Raw genomic sequence first — 13,194 nt, 5'->3', positions numbered from 1 at the left:
GGGTTAACCATTCCTTGTCAAGAACAAGATTTTTTGTCCCTCATGGCCATCATGGGATGAAAGTACTATCATGCAACCAACCGAACCGGATTGATTGATCGTCGACATCGAATTCTTTCTTTTTCTTCGGATTTATACAATGTTTTTTTGAAGAAAAACATTGTAATTCTTGGAACTTTTTTCTATTTTTCTCATGCGGTGGTGTCACCCTTGGAAAAATATTGTGTAAATTATATGTTTCAATGTTTTATCAATTTTTTTTATCATTTAATTGCTAAAAAAATGAAAAAAAAAAGATATTAGATAGATACTTCTATCAAGTGTGCCGTTTTATTTTTTTCTTACATTTTTTTTTTATTATTTTGCTTTCAATAACAAAAGGGACAATATATATTCTAATGACTCAAATGAGTAATACAAACCTTTTAAAAAGAAAATAAATAATATTTATATTGAAGGTCAAAAGATACTTAAATAGTGACATGTAGTTAATTTGTACAATATGGAATATACCACATTAATGTAACCCTGGTCGATAATATATATGTACACAAACTAACACTACAAAAAGCCATCCTAAATGTATCAAACTAGTAGTATCATATGAAAGACTGAAACACAGAAGATGAAGTAACTAATCCTGATAAAAGGCCAACAAAGAAGGCGCTATTGTACGTCGTTGGTTCGCCTTGCATTGAGTTGTTTCGTGAGTCGTTGTATGTGTCATTGAGGAACGGTCCACCAACGACTGCCCCAATTGCTAGGTTAGGATTAGGTTTTGTCGAGTAAAGCCACTTGAAACCATCGTGACAACTTGTATTCGCATCAACGGGTATTGATGCACCACGATGATGCACATATTGAGGGTAGTTAAGCCCATAGCCGACTAGGTAGCTCATGTTCATCAGGTTATTTCCCAACACATAATCAGCCTGTATATACACATGATACAAGTCTTGTATTTAACATGATCTATTGCTTTATTATGTTAAAAGCTTTGGATATAAGTTTAATGATCATGATACCTGTGAAACAGCGAATTCACGAAGGTCCATCGGCTCATATAATTTCCCATTGCAATATAAGTATGGGGTGTTGGATTTGAACATGTAGTCACTATAACGACTAACAGGAATGCGTTTCCAATGGTGTATTGTAACGAGTCCCACTCGTTCACCCATATTAGACCACCTGCAATAAGTTAATCGATTTCAATGACACTTTCCTTGTGACGGTAGACGGACAAGTAGCTCTATATGCCCCTAGTTTTCGTTTATTTTATTTCGAAACAATTATAACATTCTAATACAAGAAAAATTCGACACACATCTTCTACTTCTCCAATACATTGGAATGACACTTAACAACTAAAGTGAAAATTAGAACTTACCCTTATCATATTCTAAATATGAATTATTTCTACCAACGGATTAAAGTATGGACTATTAAAATCCAAATTTTTACTATGGATTATACTGTTTTCGTTAGAATTTGAGCTTGAAAACTTGCCATTAGTTTTCTTTTCCGTTGGTGGTGGCAATAATATCGTGCAAATAAGAGCCTCGGCAGTTCTCCGGTACATTTGAAGGTTCATATTTTCTACGATCGATATCTTTGTGTCCATGCCCAAGAAATTCACTCTTGATAATAACACCTAAATGGACAATAAAAACCAGTATGTTACAAAAGGTTGTTGCTCGTTTGGCTTCTCTTTCAATGTAAACTTTGTTCTTTTGAAATTACCTGTATCCCGGCTAACTTATCGTCCCAAGAAAACCATGTTGGGTTACCCCAATTAGCGAACGCATTTCCATGCATTACGGTTACATAATCAATGTAATAACTGTCTACTGTGGCGTGATAGAGCCATGATGCTGCCCATAATAGTTCATCTACAAATCCAGAAGACTTGTAGTAATCTTGTATATTTGGGATGCTTTTACTATAAATTCCTGGATAATTATTAGCGAATTCAAACAGTACTTGTGCATGATCAAGAAGCAGTTTGGAATAACCGGGGTCCTGGTTCTTGAAAACTAGAGATGCTGCGGCCATCGCTGCTGCGGTCTCAGATGCAACGTCGGAGCCTGGATGTGTGGTGTTCACTTGGATTGCTGGTCTTTTTTCGGTTGAAGTTTCGGGTCGTTCCCAGCATTTGTGGTCGGTTTCTGGATCACCCACCTGAGAAGATTACCCGAGAATTCGGTTCATATAGTGGAAGACTATAAACGAATCGGATGAACAGGAATGAGGCCTTTTCTAATTGCTTGTTTAGTTTTATTCTAACAAATGAACAAACACTTAAATGGACATACTTTCTTGTTCATGTCCGGTCGTTAAGAAAATGATCTGGTGTTACTTTATGTCCGTTCGCTAATATTCTATACGAACCTAAATGACCATTTCAAGGTTTTTTGGCTCTAACATTTAATTGGGTTGACGGGATCAATTAATATGTTTAACAACTCATAAATAAATTTCAATAAATATATAAGACGAACATTAACAAACGTACGTGAAAAAACAAACATAAACAAACCAAATGTAAAGCACGTAGATGAACACACATAATTAAACTAATGTTCATGAGTGTATATATGTTCATGATCGTTCGTTTAATTAAGTAAAAAACATTTTGTATGTGTTCGTTGGATTGCTAAATATATAAATTAGCATATAAACGAAGTCCCCGTCGATTAATTCAATTGAACATTCGGTTCATTTACAAGCTCTAATGCGACATAGAAAATATTATTCAACAATACTTTAATACGTTTGACGTATAATGCAATAAATAAATGAATTGATTATTTAACCTGGATGTAGAGGACGTTATCAGAAGGATGAGCATTAACGAGATAATCAGTGATCCATCTGAGTGATTCTTGAGCATGTTTAAGCTCATTAACTGCTTCCATATGTTGACCATATTCCAGAATTGACCATGCCAGAATGGTGGCCGTGAAAGCCATCGGGAAACCAAACTTCATGTGATCTCCGGCATCATACAACCCTTTGGATAGATCCAAGTTTTCATCTTTTCCGTCTTCTAACCCCGAATCTCCTCTCCATGCGATCCGATTATTCTCCAGTTACCCGGCTGCAAATTCATAAACATCATAGCAACAATATTAGGGGTGTGCGTGAAACTGAAACAAAAACTGACCGTTTGGTTTTATGTTTAATTTTGTAATGGTTTTGCATCTAATAAAAACGATTTATAAATTTTCATCTTAATTTTATTTTAACTAGTTTATCAGAATTTAATAAATATGTAACTCAAATATTTTAGCTTGCATGTATAATAATCAATTAATTAGTTATATTTAACAAAATGATTTATGCCGAAATTCATTATTTTGGAAAAAAAAAATAATTTTCGGCTCAAAACTTTCAAGCTCACATAGCAGAATTGTAAAAAATGAAATGGAAAACACAAGCCAAACGGTTTATTAGTAATTCAAAAACCGAAGTTTACATTTTTGAACATCGAAGAATTGAGTAGATATGCGAAGAGCATCGCGGTATTTGGGTATAACACCATCGGGTGGCCTTCGAATCCAATGAACATTGTTTTGAAGCTTGTGGAAGTTTTTCCATATAGTTACGAAGGCAGCTCCGGCAACGAGAACAACCATCCCCGCGACTAACAGCCATACATGCCACTCACTAGAATCAGAAGTTGATTTGGTTTTAGTTTCCATGAGTGGATTAATCTATAGGTTGTTTAATTTGGTGAACATATTAGTAGATGAAGGTTAAGTTGTAGGATCTTTAGTTGCCGGGAAGTTGTTCCATTTGTCAACATAGACAAAGAGATGTTTGGAACGAATCCAAAGAGAGACAAGTGTTGAAGAAAATCTAAAAGAGTTATATATATTAACGGATATTCTAACTCCTTGTAGAAACAAACAAACAAACAATGTTTTTCATTTTTATGACGACAACCATCAGTTTGGTCGTCTTACTGGTTCACTGGACAAACTGGTTTTAAAAGCCGGGTGGCGTTGATAGGGTGTAAACAAGACAATCCATTCGTATTATAAGTTTGTGTAACAAATGAGTCCAAACCCGAGCTTCATTTATCGACCCTGAGTAGGATTGCGAGCCAAGATTGAGCAAAACTCGAGCTTAAAAAGTTATTTACGAGCTGAGCTCGAGCTTTAAAAATATAATTCAAAGGCATGGCTCGACTTGACTCATAGCTAATTTAAAATAAAATGTCAAACTAATTTATCTTTTGATATATATTTATGATAGTAACAAAATATAGAGCATAAAATCTATACTAAACAGATCAATAAAATAAGGTTATGTAAAAAATTAAATAAATAAATTTTATAATCCGGTATAACTATTGATCCAGTGTAATGATTCAGCTGGTCCGATTACAAAACACCAAAATAACACACACTGATAAACATATTGCATGTCTCTTAATGTGCGGCTATGAGTCTACTTTTGTTTCTTTGGTTGGTTTGATTGTAATGACAATTTTACAACTTCTTGTTGTAACGATATGACAAATGAAAATTTGTAAATGTTAATGAGAACAGTTTGATTCATAATTCTTCATTAATTTCTTATTACTGATGTGATTTTCAAACATATAATTATTAGGCGACAATCCAATGCATGCAAGTGAACTTTCAGTATATTAATATAACGTTATTGTTGATGTAGAAATTAACTAATAAATGATAATTATTGAAAGTACTACATTAAAAAAAACAAATGGATTAAGACGACAAAGTGTAACAACCTAGATTTTTGTTTTTTTTATATAAAATGTTTTATGTAATGGATCTATTTATTTTTATGAATTTTATTTATTATCAATTTATAGATTTTTATTAAATATAGAAGAGTGTTTGAAAATGGAGATGTAAAAAATGTAAAGTTGATTGTTTTAAGGGGGGAATAAACAAACCATAACTTTGAACTCCTTATCATTTTGAGAGAGACATTTTTAACACCTTGTTATTAATGAATAATGATAAACAAAATATAGCACGTTTGGCGTGCTTTAACTCATTTCATTTTTCAAGCTCCATAGTTTTCTTGAAACAAGGCTGCCAAATTACAACATAAAACAAAACAAACTGAATGGAGTCATACTGATATTCCAAGTTTTAAATAAAACTCGTGTTTAGGTAAATTTAAAAACTCTCTGAAAAATTGATTATTTCTTGATTACCCTTTACTTTTTGAGAAAATCCCACTGAGTAATGGAATTAAAGTTTTCTTTTTAGCCTTCTTGATCTTGAAGGATGGAGGGCTTCTCTCTTGTATCTTTGGTACTTCAACAATCACTTTGGTTGGTGGAGTTTGAAACTTGTCTGAAATGTCTTTTTTAAGTTCGAACAAATTATCTTCTTCTGGTTTTGGATTCTCCATAAATTTGATCTCTTCTGTCTCGGGATCGGAGGGCGTGTAACTACACGGATAGGGTCCTCTTGCCGACCTTAATTGGTTGAGTTCCGATTTTGTCTCTTCAAGTTGTTGTTTAAGCGACATAAGATAGTGTGCCATTCGGGTTTTCTCTTCCTTCGAACTTTCGATGGTTTGTTTCTTCTCTTCAAGGCCAAATGCATTTTCATGTTGGTTGTTTTCCCTTTCTTTGCTCTCCATCTATCAATATACAACGTATATGCATCAATGTATCGGTAGCAAATGGCATATATAGTTTTTTCCATGATATTATACCTATATTCATTTAATTAAAAAAAAGAACAATGTCTAAATTCTAAAATGCATCTTTTGTTAAACTTAATATATTTGTTAGCATAATATGGCCTATCAATATCATGATGTTTAATGACAAAATGAATGTACTTAAAAAGTAGAAAGCCAAAAAGAGATTTATTCAATATCATAAAAAAAATCACGCCTTAGCTTTTAAAATGTTTTTATATATTTTTTAACTAACATATCAAAATCATAAATGCTCAAACTCATTTATGCTTTTAAGAACCAACCCGCATTTGGTGCAATGGTGTCTGAGTTCAAATCCCGTAATAAACAGGTTAGGTAGATATAAGAGTAGATTATTAGGCTATAAAAAATCTTTTTGAGAAAAAGTTTAATGAGAGCAACATCACCTCTTTGAGCTTATGCGCGTAAACCTCGCCTACTAAAACTTTTTCTCCAAATAGCATAACAGCCTCTTTCACAGACTTAAACGGTTGTCGTGTATCAATTTCGACCCTTCCGTTGACGACCAAACCTTCGGCCTCCATCTCCTTCTCAAAATCAAGTTTGAAAAGATTAATTAAGACTCTAAAACCACATGCATGCAACAAGAACAGACGCTGCAAGGAGTTAATTTGGTGAAATAAATGTAGATGTGCATGAATGATTTATAAGAGAGAAAATAGATATAATTATGTACATTTCTTGGCTTCCACTTCACTAGAATTCTGTTAATTGAAGTTGATGTTTATTGTTTTGGTGGTTGCACCATCTTATTCTTTTTAATCATTTATTTATATGATAGTGTGTTAGATGTTTACGGCAATAACTAAGTTATAATTCATCGAAACGACGAATCAAATCTACCTTCATTTGTTCTCACCAACATATATGGGTCATTGGGTCCATTTCTAAATTCTTTCTGCAAAAATTATATATGATAATATATATATAAAATATTAAAATCAATGAAAGAATTATATAGGATAATTATATTGATCGAATTAAAAGAGCAAAGAAAAGAGTATTTTCAAATCTATGAATATATACAAGGATACAACTAAACAACCCTTGAACATAGATGATTTTAGTAAAATCGAGCAGTAACAAATTGAAAAAAATATATTATCGTTTAAACTGATTCTTTACTGCTCAATTTTATTGGTTCAGATTGAAATTTAGTTTACTGAGTCGAGACCTAAATCGATCCAAATTTGCATTTGGTTCGTTTTGAACCTTATTGGATTCGGTTTGGTTTAGTTTAGTTTACTATTACAATTGCATAACCCGAAGAACGAACCGATAAACAACCCTGTTGATACTTGAAACCTTGAACATCAGACCACACTAGTGCAGGACCATGATTTGGTATTCAAGAAATGATGATGATAATAAAACAAACAGTAATTATTATTGAATGAATTGATGCAAGGATCGTTAACCCTTGACTAGTTCGATACAACGATATATACACAAGAGGATCAAAAGTCGTGTTTCTTGATGAACTGGCGCGTCCCTTTTACAATCGTTCACAAGTTTGACTAATTACTCTAAACCTTTTAACTTATAAATAATACACTTTATTATACTCTAAAACTAACTTTAAACTATTTACACTAATGACACATAACTTATTATCAAATTTGACTTAACAATTAAGGCTAATCATGAAGAGTTTTTTTTGTGGTTCAAATTTATCTATACTATATGTAGGTGTGTATTTGTATATATGTGTTGTTTGGATGAGTTTTTTTTCTCAAAAGATAGCAGTTTTTTCACGATCCTTTCTTGTCTTTTTCTATATTATTTTAATTTCATGAGTTTATCAATGACAACTTAAGGCTCTGATAATGTCATGAGGATTGTTATGGTAAAAGAAAGCTATAAAAAACATTAAATTTTAATATTACATTAAGCCTCAAAATTGGTTAAGACGACCCCTACTTTAATGTTTAAAAAAATATATTACCATTGAGCTAAAGACCAATATTATGTTTTCCTTCGCCTTCCTCATGAAGGTCTTAAAATCTACAATAACTTGTCGCCTCTAAAGGACTTTTGCAAAATAACTTCATAAGGACCACCCATCACCTATAAGACTGTTTCTACTATTGTTGATACTAATGTCAACTCAGAACATTGATACCCATTGACTTAAGATGTAAGTTTTGGAACATAATCCTTATTCATAATGTCATTCAATTTGTTGGTGATTCCACATGTCTTGATAGCTTTGAATTCTTCTTTCAATATAATCTTGAGAATGGTGTTATATTGATGGCTAAATCATTATTAATGTAAATCATTATTAATGTATGGAGGGGAATAAGTAATTCCATTGCTTTCATTCTATTCTTATGGGGTGTTTGAGATTCCTTATTTAACATTTTTATAACTTATATAAGTTATAAGTTACAAAGTTGTAACTTATGACTTATCAACTCGCAACCTTTAACTTTCTCAAACACCTTAATTATAACTTACAGGTTATAAGTCAACAAGGAGATAAAATAAGCATTCTAAACACCCCCTGAATGTTATATTATTGAATAATCTATAACCTTTGCTTTATTATTATCATAGGGTTCCAACATTATTTCTTAATATTCACATTAGTTCATGCTCTATCTACCACGTGAATGGCTACACATAAGTGAACACATAATTGATCACATTTTCCACAACTACGTAAGTTGCTCCTTCGTATATTGACAATCTAGATGCCACTGACACAATAGTTTCCAAGTTATGTGATAGTGTAAATACATCTGTTAATGGTTACACTAAGCCTGTTCAACAAGTTCTATCACATGTTGCCCTTGATTAGTTATATTTTGCATTACTCCTCACTAGTTGCATCGTGATTCTTGATTTCAATATTTCTTGATGACTAGTTATGTCGTTAATCATATGCTTTAATTGTTTAGCTTTTATTTATATTGTAAGTCATGTTTTTTATTGCTTAGTTGTGCCGACAATATTTTTTTATCATTACTAAAATCGGGGTATACATGTAATACATCTAAATGTTTCATTTATACTGAACCTACTCTATTAGGTGTATATCCCAATAACGGGGTTTACAAAATGCTTGTGTAATGCTTCAACGCCTTGTCACCTCACCTATTTTAACGCCTCAAACATCGCGTCCTCGTATATGAAGAGGACATTGCCCCTTCTCCGCGAACATGAAAAACTCGTGAATCAACTTTGTCGTCTCGCCTGATTCATTTTTCATTACACAGTAATAATAATAATAATACAAGAAGAAAGTGGAGCCACATCACCATTCTTTTTTATGAAAAATTAAAAAGATGAAACCTTTGAAGACCATTACACTTAGACCATCCGTAGTGGAGGCGTTTCTCACCTAAAAATTCTCCCATAACTCTACAAACACCGCCCCCCTCTAAGTTATGAGGTAAATTTTGGCAAGGAGAGTTATCCACAAAACGCTTCTCCTCATCTCTTCTAGCCAATCAAAATTTTTTTTCCCACATTTATTCCTTTTTATTTATATTAAAAAATTTGAAAAGAATTAAAAAAAATAATAATTGTTTAATGATTGCTGGAGAGCTTTAAGGCTTTTTACCACTATACCATTTTTTACAAAACTCTTCATTGCTGACTAGGATGACATGTGTCACACAATGCCTATATAAGAAGAGTTTTGACTACACATGGTCTTAGTGAATGTAAAAAGTGATTAAGTGAAGCCGCTCCTACCTCTATCATAGTAATTAGTAACATGTCATAATGCGTTTTATTTTTCAATAAAATCATTATACATAAATCGATAACCAAATTAGCACAATTAAAAAAAACATTTATTAAAACAGTAAAAATAAAATCATAATTACAAATACACATTTTTCCTTAGTTTTAACACAACTCAAATGAGTTTTAAATATTTAGTTTTCTAAATTTTAAAAGAATAAATGATATACATCTTGATTCATTATATTTATACAACTAGGATAATGCTCGTGTAATATACGGGTAGTTAAAAAATACAACAAAAAATTAAATTTAATAATATACATAATAACATACTTTATGGATTGATAAGATATAACTAATGAAAAATAAAATTTTACAATTTATAAATCTCTAAAATCTCTTTAAATACAACATGACCCGTGTGATTAGGATAAACGTTAAGATCAAATATATAATCATATTCAAATGTTAACTTATAACATACTAATAGAATATTTAACGAAATTGTATATATTGAGCATCGGGAATATGTCGTAGAATAGTAACAAAGTTTCAAAAATGTTCTAATTAGGTCACTCATACAATTTTTTCCTAAATCGGGCCACTAAATCTTTAAATCGAGTCTCACCGATTTTTTTGTGCGTCAAGAAAGAAATGGAGGATAAGATGTGAGGCTCGGAATTTGCAATATATGTAGTTAAATTTAAATAATTAAAAAAAAACATTAATCATATTAAAATTTAAAAATAAAAATAAAAATAAAATGCACGCCACCACTCAACGTCAACATAAGAAAAAGATAGAAAGATTTCCGACGTCAACATAAAAATAAAATGCATGTCACCACTCAACGTCAACATGTTAAAACCTTTAATTTAATAAAATATAAAAGTTGAATGACTTAACTGGAACACTTTTTTCAGTTGAGTGGCTTAATTGTAACACTTTTGAAACTTTGTTACTATTTTATGAAATTGCCAACTGGCATCTGTAAGGCCCTGTTACCGGTAGCCCTACTTTCGTGTTGGATTTACTCATAAACGCAGTTTTAAATATCAGAGTTAATTAAAACATTCGCGGAACATTAAAAACATTCAAACCATTACATTCCATAACCATAATTCTTGTCTTATCGAGCATTCATAGTCATTTAAAAACAAAACATAGTCTTTTAACATAAAACATCATAGCAAAATCTTCAGATGCCAGCTTCGTCCAACTCTGCCATGTGTCCTCCTCAAGCTACCTGCCTCATTCTACTCACATGCGTGCATACTAAAAGTCAGCTACGCTGAGTGAGTTCTAGTTAATCACATAATCATACAATACTTTCTTACATTTCATACTTAACCTCTTAACTTTCTTTTATACACACATAAGTGCGTATACTTTCATCCTTACCTTCATACTTTCTTTACATGCATAATCATACGTTTTAAAGAGCCTTTCGCCCTATAACCTCACAGATATTATAAGGGTCTGGTCCCTAACATCACAGATATTATAAGGGTCTGGTCCCTGACATCACAGATATTATAAGGGTCTGGTCCCTGACATCACAGATATTATTAGGGTCTGGTCCCTTTGTTTCATGTAACTGTACCATACCTGTTCATACATACTTTCCTTGACAATACGTGCAATCTCCGAAGAGCGTTCACGTACCATCATCATAACATACATACATTATGCATACATCATATATTCATACATACATCATATCTCTCATCATACTTATCAATCATATCTTAACTACCACCTGACGGTTCATGTAATATCCGAAGATCGTTCACGCACCGTCAAGCAATCATCATACTTAAATCATACAAGGCATGCACTTATCACTTAAGATAAGTGTATTAACTATCACATCGAGTATGCACACAGCCCCGAAAACATAACAAGGAAGTGGGGCTAGAAACTCACCTGAATCCTGTTACGCTCTCCGTTAATCGTTATTCCCTTTCTTGAGCTGTGCACAGATAACTGTATAATATTTACATGTATCAATTAACTACTACTACTCATGTTGTATTTCTATCTTTATATAACCCACAACGAACGGGGGTCCGGGGGCAGCGCCCCTGGCAGCGGGGTCTAGGGGCGGCAGCCCCTAGCAGGGTCCAAGGGGAAGAGCCCCAGCGAACTTAACATTAAGCGAACTTACTGTAAGCGAACTTAGTGTTAAGAGAACTTATCATTAAGCGAAGTTAAGCATTGAGCGAACTTATCACCAGGCGAAGTTAAGGCTCGGCGAACTTAGCTTTAGGCGAAGTTATCATGGGCGAACTTATCAACAAGCGAAGTTAGCGATCGGCGAAGTTAATTAGTTAGGCGAACTTGCTTGCAAGCGAAGTTAAGCTTGCAGGCGAAGTTGCCCAGCTGCGCCTCTGTTCAATCTTAATCCCCCAAAATCATCATCGTTTTACTGAGAAATCCATGGGTATGGTATTTTACTAACCCGCGATCATTCCTATGGTCGTTTTTGGATAAGGTTTGACCCGAAAACACGTAAAGTTTGAACCTTTAAGTTCAAAACGTTCAATACTAGTGTTATTTATTAATCGAGCCGTTTCCATTTTCGGGTTCATTACACTCGTATTTATCATCAAGTTTACAACTTTATGTTTCGTTTATATCCGATCTATACTCGTTCTAAGTTTCAAGACTAAACATCTATAAAAACGTAATCTTTAGGATCAAAACATACCTTTTATACGTTCGGTTGGTCGCGTTTTGCTTGGTTATCTTGTATCTAGCTCGTATATGAGAGATCTATTGCTATTCGATGTTCGTTGGTCGTTTCACCCTCTTCCTCTCTCTCGGCCGTAAATAGTAATAAGGAGGCGTGTGTGTGTTTTTGAGTGTGTAGAGATTTATGAAAGATGGAAATGATAGTTAGGGTTTTAGGATGGTTTAAGGGGATATTTATATCCCTTAAAACCCATGGACCTAAAGCCCATTTCCTTTAATCCATCTTAATTAGTCCAAGTCCATGATCTTTTCCTCAGTAGACCTTAGTTAATATTATTAAACGCACGACAATTTAACGCAACTTTCTTTATTTATTAGAATATTTAGGATGTTACAAGATCCTATATGAAGACCCTAGAATGATATCATATGAAAAAAATCATCTTAGAGCATTCCCAATTAGGGATGGCAAAAAAGCCCGAACTCGACGGATATACCCGAAACCCGAAATAAATGAGACGGGTATACCCGAAACCCGATGGGTATTGGCCGGGCATGAGATTAGGATTTAAAAATTTCCGCGGGTACGGGCCGGGTATGGGATTTGATGATACCCGACCCGATTATCCGAAAACACATACCCATTTACCCGGATTATGTACCCGAAAAATTCTTTGTAGTTCATAGGTTGTGAAACATATATAAAAAAATATATATAACAATTATAATGATATTATTTATTTATTGTCATTCTTTTATATATAGAGTACATTATATTTAAATTTGTAATAATTGTTGTATGAATAAATGGTATAAAATAATTATAATGATTAAAATATGTACTTGAAAGTCCCAACGGGTATGCCCGATACCCGATGGGTAATTACCCGACAAATACCCGACGAGTAATGGGCGGGTATGAGACACAGTTTTACAAACAGGTACAAGCATGGGATTACCAATACCCGGCCCGTTGCCATCCCTGTTTCCAATCCATTCTCCAAACTATGTGAGGGGGTTCTTCATTTCTTATAATTAGTTTAAAAGTGGCTGTGAGAGGAGGAGAGTAAAATTTTTTCTGTTCATGAT

General features: G+C 33.1%; 1 protein-coding gene and 1 pseudogene across 2 annotated transcripts; both read right to left on the bottom strand.

Annotated features, from left to right (window-relative positions):
- Positions 1–599: 599 nt before the first annotated feature.
- Positions 600–3,704, bottom strand: LOC143538084 (endoglucanase 24-like; annotated as a pseudogene). The gene is made up of 6 exons (XR_013136191.1): positions 3,479–3,704; positions 2,817–3,100; positions 1,744–2,181; positions 1,428–1,654; positions 1,026–1,191; positions 600–932 (listed from the first exon to the last, which is right to left on the bottom strand). The product of XR_013136191.1 is annotated as an endoglucanase 24-like (transcript).
- Positions 3,705–5,095: 1,391 nt separating this feature from the next.
- Positions 5,096–6,530, bottom strand: LOC143538021 (WEB family protein At3g51220-like). Its single transcript, XM_077031662.1, has 2 exons — positions 6,102–6,530; positions 5,096–5,631 (listed from the first exon to the last, which is right to left on the bottom strand). Exons 1-2 carry the CDS (start codon positions 6,237–6,239, stop codon positions 5,194–5,196), a joined length of 576 nt encoding a protein of 191 aa, XP_076887777.1. The 5' UTR covers positions 6,240–6,530; the 3' UTR covers positions 5,096–5,193.
- Between the last annotated feature and the right edge of the window lie 6,664 nt (positions 6,531–13,194).

The sequence above is a fragment of the Bidens hawaiensis genome, unplaced genomic scaffold (assembly GCF_021521415.1).
Source record: "Bidens hawaiensis isolate Kalapana, Puna unplaced genomic scaffold, B.hawaiensis_p1.1 tig00011466_1, whole genome shotgun sequence".
Taxonomy (NCBI): domain Eukaryota; kingdom Viridiplantae; phylum Streptophyta; class Magnoliopsida; order Asterales; family Asteraceae; genus Bidens; species Bidens hawaiensis.
The sequence above is the reverse complement of the archived record's forward strand: the minus strand, read 5'-3'. Positions and strand labels throughout refer to the sequence as shown.